General features: G+C 38.8%; 1 protein-coding gene across 1 annotated transcript in view; it reads left to right on the forward strand.

The window, feature by feature from the left end:
• Positions 1-8,948: 8,948 nt before the first annotated feature.
• Positions 8,949-24,239, forward strand: part of rbfox1 (RNA binding fox-1 homolog 1) — a 196,655-nt gene continuing 181,364 nt past the window's right edge. The window contains exon 1 of the mRNA XM_073494853.1: positions 8,949-9,044. Within this exon, the coding sequence (XP_073350954.1) occupies positions 8,949-9,044 (96 nt within the window). The remainder of the gene's footprint in view (positions 9,045-24,239) is intronic.

Genomic DNA, 24,239 nt, shown 5'->3' on the forward strand with positions numbered 1-24,239 from the left:
CAGTAACTGTCTTGTATGTGTACATAACTTAACTGCAATATATGATGTGAAGTGTGACCATGCAAATATGCAATGTGCAGGGTTCCTGTGTCATGTTTCACTTTCTACATCCTCCTTTTGTCTGTTTTCCCGGCCTATCTGCTCCACACCTGTGTTCCATTAGTTGATCACTCTCTGTATTTAAACCTGTTTTTTCCCCACTCTTCGTTTTTTCATTTGTTTGCCCTGCCTGTCCCCTGGTCTTGTGCTCTACTTGTGTATACCTGGGATTTCCCATGCTCCCTGTATCTCCCTGGTTTGTTTAGTTTTTCACGTTAACTTAAGTCTTGTAAGCTGAATTGTGACTGTCTTGCTTTGTGGACTGTCTTTGCTTTGTCTTTGCTTTTCGGACTTTTCTTGGCCTGCCATTGTTGCTTATCTTTTGTATTTTGTATTTTTTGTATTTGGAGAATCAGCTTAATTAAAGCTTGATTTTTTTTCTTCTATCTGCCTTCCATGGAATCTGCATTTGGGTCCTGACCATTTGGCCACTGTGACACTACGAACCAACCAGTCATGCACCCAGCAAATACTCATGCAACTGTTTTCCAGCTTCTCATCCACCCAGCTCTGGTTGCTTTGTTGATGGCAGTTCACTGGGAGGCTGTAGATTGTGAGGCTTCACTCCAAGCCACCAGGCCTCAGCCCCGTGATCCCCGCTACCAGCCCAAACCTCAGCACAAGCATCCCAGCTTCCAGTCTGCACTTCAGCCTTGGTCAATTAGGGATTGTGAGCCTGCAGCCTTCCTACCTTGCACCAGCTAGTCACTGGCCTGCTAACCATCAATCAAAGACTATTACTGAGCTGGCTGGCCTCCAGCCTAGTGACTCCTTAGACAGGTCTCAGGAGTCTCCCTTCTGGGGGACCCAGCTGGCTATCAGGAGGGCCCCTTTTAAACACCAAGACTCGAGATGCCTTTCAAGTGTCCAGCTCCTCCTCGTCACTGCTGCCCACCTCCTCCTTGTCACCTCTGCCCAGCGCTTCGGCCTCACCGCCCAGTGCCTCAGAGGTCCAGCTGCCCAGTGCACCCGAACATCTTGTCTGTTATGGTGTCAGGGTTCTCGGCTAACGCCTCTCCTGTCCTGGCAATGGGGGTCCTGGCTGATGCCTCTGTTGTTCTTACGTCAGGGGCCTGGCTGACACCTGGTTGTTGTTACTGGTTTGCCCGACAACTTGTCTGTTTCTGGGTTGACCTATGCATCTCCTGGCTCCGAGTCTCTTCGTGCATCATCCGACACCTCATCTGGTTCAGAGCCTCTTCCTGAGATGCCCTTGGTTGGTTGACATCTCTCCAGCCCCTGGACCTCAGATGGCAGCCTGGCCAAATCCAGTCTCTGGCCCGGCCAACATCAGCTCCTATTTTTTAGTTGGTGGCGCGGCTGACATCAGCTCCTGGTTGCCTGTTGACTTTGGACTACCTCCTGTGGGCTTCCATCTATTGCCCCTGCCTGCTGGTGACCTCCAAGACTTACTTTACTCTTTGCCCCGGTTCCCCGCTGGTGGCCCGGCCAACTCCAGCCCCTAGTTCCCCGTCAGCGCCTGGCCAACTCCAGTCCTTGGTCCTCAGTCGGCAGCCCGGCCAACTCCAGTCCCTGGTGCCTCTCAGTCACCCCCCCAGACCTGCTTTGCCCTTTGCCCCTGCCTCCTGGTCACACCCCACACCTGTTTCACCCTTCAGCCCTGTCTCCTGGTTTCTTTGCTTCCCAGTCCCCATGCCTTTCACCCATGATGCCCAGTTGCTACTTTTCTCTCTTCTAATTTATTTTTTTCAACCTGATCAACTCTATGCGAAGGAGATTTGAGGCAAATGGTGGTCACACCAGATACTGACTGGTTTTCTGACCCCCCAAGACCCCCCCAATAAGCAAAACTGCAAATTTCAGAGTGGCCTTTTATTGTGGCCAGCCTAAGGCACATCTGTGCAATAATCATGCTGTCTAATCAGCATCTTGATATGCCGCACCTGTTAGGTGGGATGGATTATCTCGGCAAAGGAGAAATGCTCACTAACACAGATTTAGGCAGATTTGTGAACGATATTTGAGAGAAATGGATCTTTTGTGTATATAAAAAAAGTTTTAGATCTTTGAGTTCAGCTCATGAAAAATGGGAGCAAAAACAAAAGTGTTGCGTTTATATTTTTGTTCAGTGTATTTCAGTGAAAATATGTCTCTTAAAAGGCAAGGCAAGTTTATTTGTATAGCACAATTCAGACACAAGGCAACTCAGTGTTTTACAGGGGCATACAAATTACATTAAAAGACATTTAAAATACATTAAAAACAAGTAGGAAGACATCAAACAAAACATTAAAAGTTAAGAAATAGGAAAGTAAGCTAAAATAGAATAGGTTTAAAAGAGACAGGACTAGAAAATAAAAGTCACAGTGCAGTTCAAAGCCTTGAAATTGCTTCAGGCTGTGGCAAACAGAAAGGTCTTCAGCCTTGATTTAAAAGAGATAAGAGTTGGAGCAGACCTGCAGTTTTCTGGGAGTTTGTTCCTGATATATGGCACATAATAACTGAATGCTGCTTCTTCATGTTCAGTTCTGACTCTAGGGACTGAAAGCAGATCTGTACCTGACCACCTCAGAGATCTGGATGGTTCATAACGTAGCGGCAGATCAGAAATGTATTGTGGCCCGAAACCATTCAGTGCTTCATAAACAAACAGCAGGATTTTGAAATCTATTCTTTGACAGACAGAAAGCCAGTGTAAAGATCTCTAGCAGCAGCGTTCTGAATCGTTTTAGAGAGTCCTGTGAAGACACTGTTACAGTAGTCGAGTCTGCTGAAGATAAAGCATGTACAAGTTTTTCCAAATCCTGCTGAAACATAAGTCCTTTTATCCTGGATATATTCTTAAGGTGATAGTAGGCTGACTTTGTAATTGTCTTAGTGTGGCTGCTGAAATTCAGGTCTGAGTCCATGATTACACCAAGGTTTCTGGCTTGGTTTGTAGTTTTCAACATTACAGATTGAAGCTGAGCAGAGACTGTTAGTCGTTCTTCCTTGGCTCCAACAACAATTATTTCAGTCTTATCTTTGTTTAACTGAAGAAAACTCTGACACATCCAATCACTGATTTGTTTAACACATCTACTCAGCATTTGTATTGGATTATAGTCCCCTGGTGATATGGTTATGTAAATTTGTGTGTCATCTACATAACTATGGTAACATATTTAGTTGTTTTCCATTATCTGAGCTAGAGGGCGCATGTAAATGTTGAATAGTGCAGGCCCCAGAATGGAGCCCAGGAGTACTCCACTTGTCATTTTCATCCGCTCAGATATGCAATTACCTATGGACACAAAGTAGTCTCTATCATTTAGATAAGGTTTACACCAATTAAGTGCTGTACCAGAGAGTCCCACTCAGTTTTCCAGTCGGTCCAGTAGTATATTGTGGTTGACCGTGTCAAACACAGCACTGAGATCCAGTAATACTAGGACTGAAATTTTTCCACTGTCTGTGTTTAAATGAATGTCATTGAGGACCTTGACAAGAGTGGTCTCAGTGCTGTGATGTTGTTGAAATCCTGATTGGAAGACATCAAAACAAGACATTTATTATTAGGTAATTGTTCAGCTGTTTAAAAAAACAGCTTTTTAAATGATTTTACTTAAAATTGGGAGGTTTGATGTGGACCTGTAATTATTCATTGCCGATGTGTCTAGATTGTTCTTGCTCAGGAGTGGTTTAGTGACTGTAGTTTTCATGGCCTGTGGGAAGACGCCTGAGAGAATAGACGTTAACAATCCGAAGCAGCAAGAACCCTGCTGGTAATATATCAAGGCAGCAGGAGGAAGATTTCAAATGCCATATTATGTCTTGCAGGTTTTTGTCATTGATTGGATCAAATTGTGTCATGGTATTAGAGTTGGTTTTAGGTGAACACATGGACACCTCCTGTACCTGGTACAGTGGCACTGACCGTTTGTCTAATTGTCTGAATTTTGAAGAAGGACGGAAATTCATTACAGGCTCTGGTAGATAGATGTTCAGAGGCTACTGGCACAGTGGGGTTTGTTAGCCTGTCAACAGTAGCAAACAGGGCACGTGCATAATTACTGTTTTTGGTGATAATGTCTGAGAAGAAGGACTGCCTTGAGTTTTTCAGTTCTAAATTAATAATTTAAAGCCTCCCTTTATAAATGTCAAAATGAACCTGGAGATTTGTTATTCGCCACCTGCGCTCAGCTTTTTGACATTCCTTTAAGCTTTAATATTGTTTATTAAATGTCTGTGAATACATTATGTTGTAATGTTTTGTCTATTGACTTGTATGACATTATGCAAGTTATAGACACTATACATATAAAGAAACATTTATTAGTAGACCAATTAGAAATGACATATCCAGGTCAATATAATATATTATATATATAATTTAAGGCAGCAATAATAAAGTTAACATAATTAGGTATATAATAGGATTGCTTACTTATCCTTTCTGCTGCTTTTTCTCAGTAGCCTTAAACATTTTGGTAGACCATCGTGGCAAATAAAAATATTATTTTTAAAAAGCAATAATATTAAAAATGTTAGAGTGTAAGGCAAGTGATGACATGATATGTCTTTCATATTTTCATTGACAAAGTACTAAGGACAGTTCTAAGTTACAGAAGTGAGAGAAAACAAAATTGAGTAGAAATTCTGGTAGAAATTTCAGTGACCTGCCAAAGAATCATGTGAAGCATAAACTTAATTTCACATGGCTTTTTGTCTGCTGGGGAACTAATGATAGGCCTAATGATATTCCAACTGTCCAGTTAAGTCAAATATGTTGTTTGTCCTTCAATGTAATGCTTTTTTAATGATATAAAATACAGTAATAATCAATTCAGGGAAGGCAATTAGCCTACATTTTATTTGATGTGGAGCAGTAAGGGACCTGGATAATCGATAGGGGCATGCTGGCCCAAAAAAGGTTGAGAACAACTGGACTAATGGAACATAACTACCCCTTATAGTGTACACTTTTCTGTAACTGTGACAATGTACTGGTACTTCTCTTACATACAGACTAACTTCCCACAACAAGTGCACTACAAGGGTACTTTTGTAATTGGTCACTCCACAAGCAGGACTGTTCACAAACTTGGAGCACATTTGGAAAATATTGTATGGTTATCCATAGCATCACATTCTCAGAGGGCCAGAGTGAGACAGCGCAGTTTCGTGAACAGTTAAAATGACATGCTTAGCTGAATGTAGCAACTAAGGGGTGAATTAACTAAAATAATTAAACACACATAAGCAAAGGAGAGTGAGCTGTTTGTGTGTGTAACGTTAGCAATAACAATAATAAGCTAGGTAGCATCCTGCAGTTCTAAAGTTTAAAGCATGTATATGTGTGTGTATATACACCTGTAGGATGTGATAGATAGATAGATAGATAGATAGATAGATAGATAGATAGATAGATAGATAGATAGATAGATAGATAGATAGATAGATAGATAGATAGATAGATAGATAGATAGATAGATAGATAGATAGATAGATAGATAGATAGATAGATAGATAGATAGATAGATAACCATGCAATATGACCATAATACCTGCCACTGACATTAACACTATACCACACCTGAAAGTAGGGTGACAAAAAGCCTTATTGCCCCCCTTTTCCAGCACCAGCGACTAATCACACAGAAGAATAACAAACAAGGAAAAAGTTTTATTCTGACTATGACATTTATGCCACACAGACAGGCTAAAAATGAAGGAGTGATTCTTTCTAGCTCTGTAATTCACAATTAGTAGCCAATACTTTCCTTTACTATGGTGACCCCTTTACTGTCGTTTGGAGCCATCTGAATGCAGTATCTGTGCCATCTGTAGTCTCTAATTGGAGTGACAGTGCACATTGTCAAACCATAATTACACAGGCAGCTAGTTGAATATTGTGCCACAGCACAAGCAAAAGGACCAAATGTTACAGGTGTGTTGGAGAGGAACACACTGAAACAGTCCCATGAAAACTCATAGTTCTGTCCCTTCCTTGTGTGGAAGAAAAGCAAGCCCACACAGGTTTTGTGAACTTTTTTGTTATCTCTAAATTAACAGCAACAGTCTATCATCATCTGAAACAGAGTAAATGAGAGAATATTTTACAGCAGGTAGAAAAAAAATGCTAAGCCTTCCTGCATGTCGCTAATGTTATTATATTTCATTATTATTTATTATTAACACTGGATATTTACCCTCAGTAACTGATGTGCTGCTTGGTTGGAAAGCAATTGCACTTGTGTGACGAGTACATGAAGAAGACATGGCATTCCTGAAATTTAAGCCCACTTTGTGGAGAAAGATGTGTTTCAACATATTGGTGATCCGCCCAACTTTACTTGAAATTATAATTTTACAGGCATTACAAGTAGCACTGTTGTCATCTCGGATAGCTGAGGTTCAAGTAGGTAGAGCAGGTCATGCACTTATTGGAAGATCAGTCGTTTGATCCTCGGATCCCCAGCTGCACATTGAAGTATCCTTGGGCAAGATACTAAACCCTGAGTTACTCCCGATGGCTATGGTTTTGATGAGGAAGCACATTTCTCCTGACGAGCAGGTCGGCACCGTAATGGCAAAAATATTTAGTAAATAAAGAAGAAAATAAAAAGAAGAAAATAAACAAGAATAAAATACAAAAAAAGGAGGTAGTGGTTATCTTACCGATTTCGCCCATGAGAAGCAGGCAATTATCGGTTATTGGTATCGGCTAAAATAAAATCAATATTGTGCATTCCTATTGGAGAGTGCTTTGAACTGTCAAAAACTACTTTCAATGAAACTTGGATCGATAATGGGCCCAGAACAGACCCCATTCACTTTTGGTGCAGATCTGGAAAAAGGGCCAAATCCAGGATTTTTTTCTGACTTTCTTTAACAATGTGTTTTCTGACATTTTCGTTAATTTCTCAAAGAATAATGCATGGATAATGATGAAAAAAAAAATCAGGCATATTTAGGTGGCTGGTATCTATGAGTGAGTACAATTTGGTGTCAATCCTAATCAAAATTTGGATATTGGATATTGGCTTACGCTTGATTGAATTAAAGGTAACTGCTGGGCCTGGTCGGAGGTACGCACTCTACTGAGTGTCATTCTAGTTATTTTTGAAAAAAACATGAAGTCATACTGTTACGCTCGGTTGGTGCAGTGTAGACCCAAAAGTGGACAGAGAGGCAGGGAGTAGGGTATAAGGAAATGTATTGACTTCAGAAGGGTTTTGCAGGTAAAGGTGTAGAGAGTCCCAGATGTCTGGGAGTGTGAAGGTGGAGGTGCGGTAGCTCACGGTGGCGCTGGTAGTAGCGTGGCGATTTGAGACTCCGGTGAGCACAGGATAAGGCTGTTGGCTTCAGAGGTGCGGAGAGCTGGACGGCTGGAGCTGGAAACACTGGTAGTTGGAGTGCAGGTGAACACACATCCAACTGATGAAATCATCTGGCAGCAGGTAGCGTGGAGAGCAGGGCTTATCAGCAGGCGCTGATTGCCAACTTGCTGCAGGTGAGCATGTGTCAGCAGCTCCGGTGAATGGGAAGCTCCGCCCAGCCTCTCAATGCACCTCTGCAAGCACAACAGAAAAAGAAACAAACACCAACCACCAAATATCCACCACAGAATCTGACAGATCATGATACATACTGCACCATTAATACTAAATGTGTGCTAAGGGGGTCATTTGTTTTTATAGAACTAACTGCCACTTCTGTTTGAGTCAAAAACAACAACAATCTGCAACATTTTATCTGAATCTTTTCATGTTGAAACAAGATCTGAAAATGATCAACCCCTGGAGCCTGTCTATTCATCAATGAATACAATTAGCATGTTCTATTCATAGTAACATCATTTTATTTATATATCATGTAGAGACAAGCTGAACTGTTTTTTTTTCAGTTTGGTATTTTGCATGACTCAAAAAGTTTTGCCATAAAATGATGGCACTTCAGAGAGAAAGAGAGGGAGGAGGGGTGAAAGAGAGAGGGTGGAGAGAGAGAGAAAGAGAGAGAGAGGGGGGAGGGTTGTATTGTAGCTGCAGTCAGCATCCTCAATCGCCTCCAGTAACACATGTCAGAGCACTTCAATTCATCAAAAGAATGAGAGAGAGAGGAGAGGGAGAGAGAGAGATCAGCATTTTTTGCAAGAAACAGCACATGCACCTACACAGAGCCGGACTCTATCTTTCCCTCTCTCCCTTTCTCTCTTACACACACACGCACACACACACACACGCACGCATGCACGCACACACGCATGCACGCACGCACACACACACACACACACACACACACACACACACACACACACACACACACACACAAACACCACATTAGAAACACACACAGAGACAATTTTCTCCCTCCCTCACGCTCCAGCGATCGCAGTCACACTGACTGCTGGCTTGCCTCCATGTACACACACACAAACGCACACAAACACAAACATGCACACACACACGCACACACACACACATACATACTGAGTCAGACTCACACTGACTCTCTCTCACACTCTGAGTCACACACACTGCAGCAGAGTGCTCTCTCTCTCTGTATCTCTCTCTCTCTCTGTATCTCTCTCTCTCTCTCTCTCTCTCTCTCTCTGTGTGCTCGTCCCGCCTTCCTGCAAGCAGAAAACACTCTGGTCTCTATCGTATGGGACCGGCTGCTGCTTCTTGAAGCTTCATCTCTCTTCTCACTCTCTACCAATCGTTCTTTCTTTCTCTTTTCTTCTTTCTTTCTTTTCTTTATTTCTCTCTCTCTCTCTCTCTCTCTCTCTCTCTCTCTCTCTCCCTCTCTCTCTGGTCATCCTGCCTCTCTCTGTACCTCACCGTTCAGAACAAGGTTGTGTATTGTCGGGGTTGAGGGGGTTTGTGTTGTCAGATTGAGGAGGGAACATGCAGCATCCTGGAGGAACATGCGTGGCATTGCCCAATGTTGATGCCTGTCCTCAGCTGTCCTGTGCCGCCCTCACCTTCATGTATTTACAGCAGGTGAGTGTGTGTCTGTGCATGTGTGTGAGATTTTGTAGACATGAATTTACATCTTGTGTACATGCCATTGACTGCTGCTGCTGGACATGGGAAGTGGAGTGGAACAGAACAACTGCATGCTCTCCCTTGCAGGGCAGAATCAGAGAAACAAAGAGTGTGTGGACATCTAGCAACTGTAAATGCGTAGTGTCAGTTTGTGCCAGTTTGGGAAGCATCAGCCCTCCTTGTCCTGCTGTCATGCTGGACTGTGTACAGCTAGATACTGGGGCTTTTTCCTCTGAATCTATGAAGATGAAGCAGGTGGAAGTTTGGTTCCAGAAAGGTCCAGTGGTGTTGTCATTTGTTTGTTGGAGAGGCACTGGATCAGGACTATCCTGCTCTATTTGTTTATTTATATCCTATGATACAGAGCGTTTTGTAACATGCTAATAGTTTGTGCCACATTTTCTAAAAATAAGTCTGAAGTATGGAAATTATGTTTTGTTTTTATCTCACGTGATTACAATTGAAAAGATTGGCCTGTTTTACTGCAATGTTCTAATGTAGCGGACAGCATAAGAAAACATCATAACGTTGAATAAGCTGTTGTCTAGATTGTTGTCCAATCAGTTTGGGAGTGTTAATGGGTTTCTGGCTGCTGGTTAGACTTATAGAACTGGGTAGTGTTAGGCGATTTTGCTAGTGTATGGTTAGATTAAACTATTTTAAGATTAATACTTGGGTGAGAATTTTAGTAACTTTAATTTTCACATAGGGAAGCCTTCAGCTGCCAATGTTAATACGAAATATTTTCATGTCTAAATATATTTTTTGAAGCATGACAAATCACATGTTTTAATTTATGGTAAGGAAGAAAATTGCAACCATAAGTGAAAAATAAAATTTCAGACTGGTCGCATTTTAATTTGATTTGTGTGCCAAATTTAACTACTTTTAGTTAATATTGAATGAAAAGTGCCCTTTTCATGATAAGTTTTATGAAGGTTAGCTTAACTTTCACTGGACTTCACAAAAGAGGTCTGAAAGAATCCTGCCATCATCATTTTTTGCTTTTAATTCAGCTCAGCTCTGGGATTTATTCCCTGTTCATTCATCTATTGAATTATAGTTTGTTTGTTTTTTTTTACTTATATTTTACATCTTTATACTAAAATTGTGTTGTACATATACATGTACACATACAGTATATACAGTAATAAACATGGGTCATGGATATTGATCTATTGTATTTGTATGTATGTATTTATTTATTAACTCATTTATTTATGTGTTTCATTATAGCTTACTACACTCCAGCATAATAATAATAATAATAATAATACACTTTATTTGTATAGCACCTTTAAAAACATAGTTTCAAAGTTCTTCAAAGTAGCAATAAAAAAATAAACCAATAAAATGACAATAAATAAATCATTCATATAAAAATAAAAACAATCAAAGAAGATATGATACGACATCATAAAACAAAGGAATTAATCAGGTAAAAGAACATTTAAAAAAGTATGTTTTTTAAAAGAGATTTAAAAGATGACAGGGATGTGGCTTGCCTGATCTCCTCTGGCAGTCTGTCACCCCTGGTTTTCACTCTGGATCTTGAAATCTCTAAAAGGGACCCACCAGAGATTCTCAGGCTACACTTGGGCTCATAAGGGATACTCATTGATATGCACTTATTACATGCAATGGTAATCACAATCCCACCATCCCCAGGAATATAAGCAAACAAACAAATCAAAATCAAATCAAATCAATTTTATTTATATAGCCCAAAATCAAAATCGCATTGCCTCATTAGCTTTACAACCCATAAAGTAAATGCCATCCTCTGTCCTTAGACCTTCAATTCAAGTGAAGAAAAGAGTGAGGAGAGAGTACGAAATCTCAGGAAGAATCACAAAGGAGGGATCCCTCTCCCAGGACGGGCAGACATGCAATAGATGTCGTATGTACAGAACAGGACAACAAAATCACAGTTTACAAGGTGCATTGACAAAATATCTGATACAAGTAATTCTACAAACAAACAAATAAAACATTTATGTACACTGACTTACTGGATTATAGCTTTCTATTGTCAAATTATTGTATAGTATAGTTTTTCAACTTATTCTTTACCCTCCTTCACTTATTATATCTTTATAATAGTTTTATAAATTTGACTTATAGCTGTGTATTGGTTGTGTTGTGTCACTTTGCTTTAATTTTTGCACTATACTGTGTCAAATTCTACTGTGAAAGTGAAAGGAAAGGAGTAAGGTGGAGGGTCCACCTTACTCCTTTCCTTTCACTTTTTAATTTTTCATTTGCAGATTTGTATCGAGGATCTGGTATTTCCACAACTATCACACAGAGTGTTGTAAGCATTAAACTAAAGACACAATTTCATTTTTTAGTTGAGCAAATTGTATAAAGAGTGTGTGAGATTTAAACTAATTTAACATTTAAATGCAAAACAATGATGATTGAGGGATGTTCAGAAAAAATAGGCAACCTAAAATACTTGGCTTATTATAATTCATTCATACATGTTAACATGATCCAATGACAAAATAAAGTACACAATTGTAGTTATCAAATGCTGCTTCAACTAAGCAAAAGTTCATTTTGAAATACTGTAACTGTATATAAAAATAATTAATTATAATTATATATAGCAAAATGGCTAGCTTGGTAAATAATGGAAGTTGCAACAAGGAGGCAGCCATCTTGTATTTGGTATAGGTATGCAATTCCTGTATTGCACTAAAAATCCACAAATGTATTGTACGGAAATAGACTGTAAGGTTTTCATTGATGTTTTTGGTTATGTAGAGGTCTCAGAAACTCATGAATCAAATCTGATACAAATGGCATTATTGAATGATTTTACTGTTAGATCAGATTTGTTCAGAGCAATTGTATGTACAGTAGCATGCAACACAAATTGCAAAGACGCTAGCACATGAAGCACGTGAATTAGGAATTTTGTGAACTATTAAGGCAATGATTCACTCTGCTGTTACACAAAGGCTTTAACATAACTGACTGTAATGACTGTAATAACTGGACATTTAGAATAATGATGTTCTATCAGAGAAAGAAACCATTTTTTCTTCTTCACATTTTGTTTGTTTGTCTCACCGACGCGTTAATAAGGTTAAGGTTAACATTTTTAGCATGTTTGCATGTGTTGGTCTCAAGAATTAAGATAAAAGCAGCTTTCCTCTGAAAAAAGAAGCTGTTGAATGGAAAGATGATAATTTCTTCGGGAGCAGTGTTAACACTCTGAAGGCTGCTGCCGTTGCTGCTGTACATTGGCCTCATGTTCCTCTATCATTACACAACCCACAGATCAATCATGAGCTGTGATAAGTCCCAGTAGATGGTGCTACACTGTCACACATCCATCACTGTGTGTTCTATATGGTATCAGACTTTTAACAGGGACTCTGTCCTGTTACATATAAACACCAGTACAAAATGATGCCTATTTACATCTGCACTGCCTGGGCTGGGATGACAGCCAGTACAGTAACACATGGTATAGTAATTTGACATTAGACAGTTACTTGGTTACTTTATTTGCTCTAAAAGGGTAATTTCATGTACTGCAATGAAGAAAAAAAAAAACACCAAGACACCGGTTGGTACCATTATGCGGTGTAATAAAGAAATGATGTGACAGATGTTTAATTCACATATTGGGCAGATTTTGGTTAACAACACAATAAATAGAAATGTGGCCTTAAGCCACAACTTTATTTTTTTTTCTCCTTTATTATTGTTGTTTGTATATTATTTTCCATTCCTTTTTTTATTTGAGTTGTATATGCATACACTGTAGGCATATGCTTCTACATGGGGTTTTCTGTTGCAAAACAGTAATTGTGTGTGTAACAATGGATCCATATCATTGTTTTGTGTTAAAACAGGTTTGAGTGTGGCTTAAGCTTCTTTCTGTTTCTTTCCCTTTGGTGGAGTAGTTGGATGAGTGAAAGCCGGGAGGAGAGTAATAACTGCTATTTACAGAACAATCTATACAATACGAATATATGTATATATATATATATATATATATATATATATATATATATATATATATATTCGGGCACATGCAAAACATGTGTGTCTTTTAAATATAAATTAAAGATAGAAATCGATAATATGTGCAGACAAGCACAAGTACTGGATTAAATCATTTTAAATTGCATTAACATTCATTAACAAAAATTCCCCCCTCACCCACGTGTACAAATGCAAACCCCATGAATAAATGGTGACAATAAGACAATAACAGGAGCTTCCTCACGCACAAACAGTAAATTGAAACACATCTTAAAAGCTGTTGCTTTCATCTTGCAATAAATTCAACTTTTTATTGATATTATACAGTGTTTATAGTCAGACAGTATGGATTTGAGCAGCGTGTCATGTGTTTTTATGACCCAGTTTTTGAGCACATATCATCATTGTGGGCCTTCTGCCGCTGCGTCTTGAGAGCAGAGAGAGAGAGAAAGAGAATGTAAGGCGAAGTAAAAGTGTGACTGAGTAAAATCCTGAAGCAGAGGAATAGTTTCACGGTGCTCCAGGATGAAAGTGCTAAATGACGAGAAAATGGCTTCTGCAATCTGACAATTTGTCATTAAACAACTTTCTTCTGTTAGCCTCATTCCTTTATCCAGCTTTTCATCCATTGCTACATGCAGTGAGAGCATGGGTGTGTGTGGGTGTGTGTGTGAGAGAGAGAGCTTTTGTTTTCAGATTGCACAGTTAGAGTATTCCAGATTCTGTTAATTTTTTTTGCCATGTTATGCCAGAGCTTTGTGTGTGTGTGTGTGTGTGTGTGTGTGTGTGTGTGTGTGTGTGTGTGTGTGTGTGTGTGTGTTTGTGTGTGTCTTGGCAACATAGGGAATTTGGGTCTTTGAAGCTATATATAGTCGAGCCATGTAAGACATTTTGAATACATCTGAAGGCATTTGGGGATTCTGTGTGTGTTTCGTGTGTGTGTGTGTTTTGGTGTGTGCGCGCACATGAGTGTGTGTGTGTGTGTGTGTGTGTGTGTGTGTGTGTGTGTGTGTGTGTGCATGTGTGTATTTTCAGACAGCCTTGCACAGTAATTATTTTTTGGTATACATTTTAATTCACCCTTCTATGTTTTTTTTATTTATTTGAAACATGCATTACATGTTTTTCTTTTTCAAAGTGCTCAGTCTAGGACAGAAATGTGTGATAGGCTGGATTCCTTATGCACACACAGTCCATGCATACAATCTTTAATGATGTACACGACATGTTTCCCTGCTCATGTGTTGATGTACGAATGTTGGCAAAATCAATTCTGGGTAGATGCTCTCAGCCAACAGCAAAGAAAAGACCAAAACACTCCTCGAGAAGAAGTGTGACAGTGTCTCTGATATATTAGTGATCAGTGCTCATTTGATTCATTGCAGTTGTATTTGTTTGAGGGTATGCACCACTTCAAGGGTCTCTCCACCAATTTGACACATTAAAGTGTGTTTACAGGTCTTGGGCAGTGCAACTACATTTTTGAAAGAAAATAGTATAAGGCCTTTTGTGGCTTCAGAGGAAGCTGTATGTAATCTGATAAATTGCCTTTAGTGATGTCATTAAGTTGCATTGTGGGTAAGGTAAGAGCCAGGTTTTATAAAGGAAGAAGAATGTTTGGAATAAAAAGGCAATATCTTTGTTTCTGCTGTATTAATGTTAATCATTTGTTTGTCCAACTGTCCATAATGAGTCCAACAGTGTTATAGGAAGCAAATACAGTGAATTGCTATCTATATTACCCACAGTGTAATCAAGCCACTGAGTGACATCATTGGAGGCAGTTCATCAGATAACATGCTTCCTCTGGAGCCACCAAAGGCTTACTACTTTTTTTTCGGATTTACTCGGTTTTAATATAATTAAAAACTCTAAAATTAGGTAACTTTAAAGAAAACCAGTGCAGGAATGTATTATGCATAAGCTATGTTGAGCTGAGTAGTATATAGGCTATTTTAAAAATTAACCCAAATATCTGAAACCAATGGGCCCCTGGGAAATACGAAAAACACGTTTAAAAATTACATTCACTTGCATGAATTGTTAAATGGTTCTCAGTACTTAAAGTTGTAAAGCATGTCAGATTTACTGGGTTGGTGTGGTCCTTTAAGATGGCACCTGAATTATTGCTTTATTTTCAGGCTCTGTCTTATAATAATCATAATTATTATTATCTTTATGATAGGAGTGTAATCAGGGCCGTTTCTGTCTTTTTGGGGGCCCTATGCAAGATGCTGTTTGGGGGCCCCTATTTTGTCAAACTACGATGGATAGATTCCTAACCCTTTTAGGTGATCCACAAAGATGCAACAATCTATTACATTTTAAGAGTCGTGAAAACCTTTCTCAAATTAAAATCAAACATCTTAAGTTGACCCACCCAAGCAAGTTGAAGTGATAGAAAATAATAATACAAGGTAAACAATTGGGATCCTCTATATGTCGATAAATGAAGCTGATCCTCAAAAATTATTTTTTATTTTAAATTGTAAAAAGAAGGTTCTTAAACATTAACCATATATATATATATAATATAAAATAAAAAAACACAAACCCAAAACTATAATAAATAAATAAATAATTAAAGTTGGACAGAAAATAAATTAGGCTATTACTTAGAATAAAAACACAATAAGCCAGCATCCATATTAATATGCAAACAATAAAAACTAAAAACTAACAAGAATAATACTACTGTTGAGGTAGTAAGGAACCTTTCACATATAACACAAGCCCTGCAGGACCAACACAATAAACCAGCATATATTTTAAAGTGCAACAATGAAAACACAACACAATAAAAAGAATACTCATGTTGTAGTTTTAAAGGAACCATAAAGAACTATATAACATGATCACACCACTTTGTGATCATTATTTGTATCATCAGAGTCTTATGTTTTAATCTGATCTACCCTAAGCCCCTCCTCAAAACTTCTGCTTCCTGGCTTTTGTAGAAGCAAAGTCATCAATTATGTCATCATATGAGGGCTGCTTGCCAATCTCATAATTGATGCTGACTATAGCAAGACCAGTGAGGCGATCCTGTCCCATGGATGACCTTAGGTAGGTCTTGATGAGCTAATATTCATACTATATAATTGAGTTATGTTGCACTAATGCAGAAATGTATAATCTGTTACAATACAGTACAGTGTCCCTTTAAAGCATGCACCCAATTTCAAAGTTGTCACTTTTAAGCAGTTTTCGACGCATTGAAGATAAATGACTATTGATATTTTTGTGTATATTTTGCAGGGTATTACAAAGTGGACTACTTGTGCCTAACTGATGATATGGTCTTAACCTATATTCTGTGGGCAGAACTAATGGTCATATATAGTATAGTTTACTTTAAATTTACTTTAATTGGTGTTATTCTGATTATTTTGAATAAAACAAAGTAATACATCAAAAACATAATTAAACTGTAGGAATGTAGGCATATTTGTTCAAATGATATTGTCACAATAAATATTCTAATACATGTGGTAAAGAAAGACTGCAACTAACTCAGTAGAGTTAACAATAATCCACTCAGAGCAATAATCCACTGCCACAATAGTCCATAGTAATCCACAATAGGCCTAATATGTATTAGTGTTGTTTAGCACACTTCACATTAGAGACCTATACACTGAGGATACACTAAAATTGATAAATAATCATAAAAATAATCCTAAAGTAATGTTACATGGCTAATATTTAACAGGATAGGAGGTCTATGACGGACAAGCAGCTCCCACTGGGTGAGGATATAGCAGACATAACAGACATCTGCGTAACAACACACCCTCCCTCCCAAATGTAATGCCAATGCGCTGGACCTGCTATAATTCACCAAAACAGGTGTCACTTCAGTCAATCAGTCCCATGGCATTCACATGTGACATATCAATTTTATTTTAGCCCTTTCCTAAAGCAAACACTTAAGCTAGCTAAAAATTCTGCATTAAAGCTACCCCCTCCACCCCACATCATAAAAAAACCTTACCTTTATCCTGTGAGTGTTTTTCTTCATCTGTTTTCTTCTTTTTTCTCTTTTCTGAACCAGATGAATATGTTCGTTTTGATGCCATGTTAATTCCACTGTCATTCTCCTCACTAACGTGAATGACCAGTACCGGCTCAACTCAACTTGCCTCGCCTCTCCTCGCTTGGTAGTAGTTGGCTCGCTTGGAACCTCCCATGCACCCGCATAGTCCGCATATAGCAAGAAACGGCTCTGAGTGTAATGACTCTCCAAATCTCAATTTTTGTTTTTTAGCAATGACGGCTATGCTGTTGTTAGACTTTTACATCTTGATTTGTAAAGATTTACAGATCACTGTTTTTATTTTTCAAATTCGTTAAAAAGGTAGGGGTATTTCACAACAGCAGCTTGACTTCATTTGGGTGGCTTTATATACGTTAGGGTTAGGCAAGAGACCTTCGCTAATTACCCTTTTTACTTTGATTGCTCCCCTATTTTGCTGCTTCTCTGTTTTTGTGGTGTTTTGATGTAGCATCTAAATAAAGGGCTTTTTCAGTATGTTTTTTTCCCGTCCTTAAACTATTCAGCACAGCATGCCAGCCGATTCAGGAACAAGTGGCTTTTCAGTCAGTCTCTTCACTACAAGTGGGCTGTGTATGCTTTCACAGTGCTGCGTGTTGTTGTACGGGAAAGTGAGCCCTTGTTGAGAGTCAGCTCTTGTTCAAAGAGTGGATTAAAAGTACTATCGACAGACCTGTGGAGAGACAGAGCGAGAGCACGGAGCAAGAGACAGGAATATAGTGTCTGTTACAATTTGCAGAAAAACTAGAAAGAAGGTCTGTGCACACTTTATCTTTCTTTTTAGGATTTCTTTTCTTTCAATGAATTCCAACCATTTCTTAAACATTTCACAGTTTTTCTCATCCTATATTTCCTTATGTTTCAGCCTTACCTCTTAACAGAATACACAAACTGTCATCCACACTTTCAATATATTGTGATCATTAATGAAAAGGAAAATATGTCAAATGTGTCATATGGAGTTATAAAATATTTCAAGTTCAGTTGCACACATTACTGACTTGTTCTACCATAGGGTAAGTGATATGAAACATGTTTTCTATGACTGTTTCCAGTCGTAACCATTACTAATATGATCAGCTCATTAAAGCCGTAAAGGCATAAGGCTGTTGGTATTTTAAATGTTTCTTTTTCTCAATAATCTCACAAAAAGATCCAAACCAGCAAGTATTTTCTGTTATCCAAAGCCTCAAGCAATTTATTTCTTTGTGTCATAGAGCTCTGTAACATTTTCTAAAAACTACAGCGGGCAGCTGTTTTCGGAAATTATTTAATACACCAAAGAGTGGGAGTGCAGGTTGCACACAGCTTTTTCCCTCTCCTCTGCATGTCAGCAAACACAGGGCCGTCATTTCCTAATGATTATGAAAACATGTTACTTACTTACTAAATACTTTGAGCAGCTGTTTGGAGCAGCTGGTTCTCAAACAAAAAAGGTAACAACATCATCAGATGAACTTCATATTTTTTTATTTTTATTATTTGGAATCTAGGGGTTAGTCCCTTTTCTCCTGTATAGTTCACTGCAAAAAGTTCTGTGCTTGCTAATCTGATGTTATTTTTCTCTCCAATTGTTTCTAACTCAGGATCCATGGTATAGTCTTAAATTGATTATGAATATTTGTTTTATGCCTTAATTGGTCAGGAAATTTTGATTTGGTAAAACAAGCTACATACAGTGCAAAAACAAGTGAAATAATCATATAGTTGAGTATAAATAGATTATCTACTGCTCTCAAGGGAAGATCCTTCCACGTAAATGTCACTTGCCTCGTCTTGACAAGCATTTTTGTCTTTGAGTAATTTTTAACTCAATACAAGGAAAATGTCCACTTAAGTCTAGAAGACTTATTTTAAGCACATTTCAAACACTATATTTCTTACTAAGTGAGACAATCTTATATTACGATTTAAATATGGTCTGACCTGTTTTGGGGGTGCACAGTCTTAAGACAAATATCTAATTTCAAGTTTTAGTCTTGAATTAAAAAAAGTTCAATTATTTCGTCACATTCCACTGAAAACAATGGTGTGTCAGATGGTTTACCAACCATTGTCTCAAAATAATAATTAGGCCTACCACCCTTCACTGATTATGACAATAATGACAACCATCAGAAGATGTACTGGGCACATAAAAGTGATGGCTAACTTTGAAGTAATTCAAGAAATGTAAATACCTCAATATACCTTGTTATTATTGGTCAAATGTGTCATCAAAAATTATATTTGCTCAATGTCCATTGTAAAGCCATAGTGGATCTGTGAGGCTAACATGTTCACAGGGAATGCCATTAATTTAAAAGGACAAAAACCAAAGTAATGGATGGATTGAAGTTTTGACCTGGTGTTGGTGTTAGATGAGAAAAAGGAGGATCACCAAAGTTAATACAATTTTTCCTGACGGGAACGTGAATGTGAACCAAATGTCGTCCTCTGAGGGACCTAAATGTCTGCACAAAGTTTCATGGCAATCCATGTCATATTTGATAAGATCTTTTGGTGTCAAAGTGTTAGACCCTTTGATAGACATTGCTATTATGAGAGCCAACTCATAAACTATTAGCTGGGATTGTGGTGCAGTGATTAGTGAAGAAACCTGTTTATCTAAAGGTTGTGGTTTCAAATCCAGTGGACATGTGCTGGGCCTCTTGTAAGATGTTTTTGCTGAGAATATGTTAAAATTAAGAATGCAAAAATACTTGAATTAATAATGATTTGCCTATATTTTATGTATTCCACTTGTTATTGTGCTGGTGCAAGTCTAGTAGTTACTTGACTCTAGGCTTTTGGCAGATCATTTTTCTTAGTTTAAGGGATATTTTCCTTATTTTAGTGCTTTTTTCCTTGGTTTTAAGAGCTGACTTTTTGTAGTGTAAGCCATGCACCTTTCTCTTTCACAAAGAACACTTGTTTCAAGTAACAGCATAATCACATTTCACTGGTATAAAGTATTAAGTCATTTTCCCCCTTAATTAGTGATGTTATTCTCTTTCAGTGTGCTAAAACATGATTTAATTATTATTTGCTTATATTCAGTGTATTTCATGAATTACTGTCCAGAAGCAAGTCTAATCTAAAAAAATGTCAACTCAAAACCAACATTTTCACCTTTGAACAATTATCAGAACCTACTTATTTCTAGACTGAACCAACTTATTTTAAGATTTCTTGTTGAATAAAATTATCCTGCTGCATGTACAGATAATTTCACTTGTATTAAGTCACTTTCTCCTCAAATTCAGGATTTATTTCTTGTATTTTAGCTTCACCTTTTTTTTTTTTTTTTTGCAGTGTTTCTGCTTGTGCTCGGGTTTGCTCTCAGTAAAATAGGTTAAAAACTAGAGACCGTCTGGAATTTATTCAAGTTATGTTTGCCATAATTGCAATTGCTAATTCCGCTTCTTATAGTGGCTGATGCAACTATTACTATTCTATTAACATTTTTTTTAACATAACACCATCTTAAAGTGTGGTTAGGAAAACAAATTGTGAAAATGGTTATGTTTTTACTGATATTTTCTTTAAAGAACATTAGGGGTTTATTTATCCAAATGAAATTGTGTAGCAATTATGGTATGTGTGTAGTTGTCACTGATATGGCTGAATGAATGTACTTCCTGTGTCATTTGTTGAACAATGTACATGCCCATTTCATCAGTCTCTTTCACACACAGTGTCTCTCTCTCGCTCTTTTTCTCTCTCTCTCTCTCTCTCTACATACACACACACACACACACAAAATCCATGGCTGTGTTCATGTAACGACATGCTAGCACTACACGGATGAACGGAGTAGAAGATGGAAAGAGAGAGAGCGATGAAAGGAAAGGATGAAAGAAGCGGATTAGGAAGAAGAGAGAATAGAGTAGTAGGCCAAAGGAAACCAACTTCACTCTTCCATGTTCAAAAATACATTTGCATGCATTGTTTAAAAAGGCAGCTAGAAAGCTGGGGAGAGTAGAGAGGCCACAGTGTCCCTGGAACATACAGGACGTTGCTGTAGACATCTCAGGTAACAGAATGACCTAAAAAGCACTGGGAGCATTACAACTTAAAATGATGTTGTCTTTAAGTAGCTCAGGTTTGTTTTGTTGTTGTTTTTTACTTTCTATTTGTATTTATAAGATAACATTTCAACATAAATTATCTTTATACTTCAGTATAAATGCTAAGCTGCATATAATGTAGTCGCCAGATTTAGAAAAGGAAGAAGAATGTGTAAAATAAAAAGGGCGATATTTGTATAGATTTTGAACATTTATTTTTAAACTGTCCATAATGAGTCCAACGTTGTTATAGGAGTGAAATGTGGACGGCTTTTTAAAACCTGGTGCCTACATTGCCCAAAATGCAACATTACCACAAATGCAGCTGTCACTAAGTGACATCCCTGGAGGCAAAGATTAAACACTGCTTCCCGTAGTGCCACAAAAGTTTTTCTACTACTTTTTTCACATATGCAGTAGTACTCCCCAAGAACTGTAAACAAACTTTAATGTGTTAAACTGATGGAGTTACACTTTCGTACACTGAGTATAATTTAATTCCGTGTAGACTCATGTATGGCTGTCAGATTTGGCAAGGCTTGGATGTGTACATGAGCTGGTTTTGGCTGAGAATCAGGTTAGAGGCAGTCGGACCAGCTTTGGGTTGGCGTAGGCACCGGGAATTGGGCCACTGTACCTGGGATGAATCACATGAATCTGGAATAAGTCACACAGGCAGGTGTGCCGTATTCAGCCTGCTGGGCCAACACAAGCAGACGCACAGTGTCAATTGTTTTCACTTTCATTTCAGCTGCAGTGTGTGCACTCACATTGCCTAAAATCCAGCTACCTGAATTTATAAAATATGCCTGCACATCCCCCACCCTCCTCTGGGTCCTCTAATATGTGGGTCAGAGTTAAAAAGCATATGCAATCACACACACCCACACACGAGAGCAGACTCCCCCAAACCCCCCCCCCCCCCCCCCCCCACCACCCCACCCCCACCCACACACACACACACACACACACACACAAACCCAAACTGTCCACATTATGTGTTATAAAGTTTAACTGATGATAGAAATACATTTTAAATCTAATCAAATTTACTTTTCGTTGCTATGAGGTTGGCGCCGCATGCAGATGCGGTGGACAGTGGCTTCTTTAATCCTTACATCGTTTTTTATATAATTTTTAAAAAATTTTACTTCTATGCCCCCTTCTACCGAAGCATGCTTTGCCTACGATAGAGATGCACTCATCAACATCGAAAAAGAAGTGTAGGGTTTGGACTGACTGCAGCAGACAGCGAGAGGATTTCCTTCAGCGGCATCTGCCGAGTGGCCAGCCAGACCAGCATAACAAAAGGGCACCGAAAGCGCTGCGACCGCCCCAGGAAAAGAGGAAAGAGACGCGGCATTATAGCAAAGCTGACCCAACTTGGACCAAGAGCTGTTCCTCTACCAAGCTTTCTTCTGACTAATGTCCAGACGCAGGAGAATAAAGTGGATGAGGTACCACTGAAGTTTAGTCAGTAACTGGAAATCAGACAGCGCTGTGTGCACCCTTAATATACTGGATCAAGCTATTGCACTGGATGGGCAGACCTTGTTCAGAGCTGAGAGGACATAGGACTCAAGTAAGAGGAGAGGAGGAGGGCTCTGTGTCTACATAAATAATGCTTGGTGTTCAAACACAGTCAGAGTAGATGGACAGTGTTCACCAGATGTTGAATTTCTGATGCTAAGATTCACCAGTGTTTTTTGTTGCTGTGTACATTCCCCCAGATGCAAACTAAAAAAATGCACTGCAGGAATTATATAATGTCATCAGCAGCAACATGACAAAACAACCGGAGGAATTATATTGTAGCTGGTGATTTTAATCAAACAGACCTCAGAACTGTTTAACCTAAATACCACCAGGATTCCCAGATCCCACCAGAGGAAGAAATATTCTGGACACTTCCTCACTTTGGCCTATCAGGTCATATTTGTCTAATTCTTCTGCCTATGTAATCCCAGTTGATAAAGAGGATCAAACAATCAGTTAAAACAGTTAAAGTGTGGACAGATAAAGCTACACCAGCCCTACAGGACCGTCTTGAATGCACAGACTGACAATTGTTCAGAGATGCTGCCACTCAGGATAACAACATCAGTCTTGAGGAATATACATCTTCATTGACATCATATATCAGCAAATGTGATGATGATGTGGTGACAGAAAGATCATTTCGCAACTGGAAGGTTTGGTTTGAATGAAGAGGTGAAGGCTCTATCCAAAGCCAAAAAAACTGCCTTTTGGTCAGGTGACAAGGAAGCATACATCACCACCAGAGCAAGACTGAAAGTTGGTATGAAGGAGGCAAAGAGGAGACATCAGCAGAGACTGGAGAGGGACCTCAACACCAGAAGCAATAAAGATATGTGGCAGGCAATTCAAAATGTCACTGGCTACAAAAGCAGGAGTGAGTGAGGCCACGTGCCATGTGTGAGGCCACATTGCTGGATGAACTGAATACATTTTACGCTCGCTTTGATCTCCTCAACAAAGAATCAGCTGTAAAGTCTACTCTGCCTCCAGAGGACCGGACATTGTTAGTAACCAAAGTGGATGTGAGAAAAAATCCTGCTGAAAGGGAATATAAATAAGGCTGCTGGTCCAGATAATATACATGGCTTCGGTATTTACATCCAGTACCATTGACGCCCGTTATATGGATTTTTGCTGCAGGACGGTACCCCCGCGGGTCTCCAGCTGCACTTTGAGGAATAAGAAACTACACCGGATTCCTCATCAGCATGAGGGTGAGTCGATAATGACTGAATTTCGTTCTAGAGTAAACTATTCCCTTAATGACTACTGCCCTGTGGCTCTCATCCCCATCGTGATAAAGTGTTTTGGTTCTCCGGCACATCAAAGACAACATCCCTGCCAGCCTGGACCCTCACCAGTATGCTTTCAGAACCAACAATAAGAACAGCCACATCAGAATGCTATTTGTTGATTTCAGCCCAGCATTCAACACAATCTCACCCATGAAGCTGATCGGAAGACTGAACACTCATGGCTTGAGTGCAACTGGATACTGGACTTCCT

This window comes from Pagrus major, chromosome 23, assembly GCF_040436345.1.
Source record: "Pagrus major chromosome 23, Pma_NU_1.0".
In the NCBI taxonomy this organism is placed as follows: domain Eukaryota; kingdom Metazoa; phylum Chordata; class Actinopteri; order Spariformes; family Sparidae; genus Pagrus; species Pagrus major.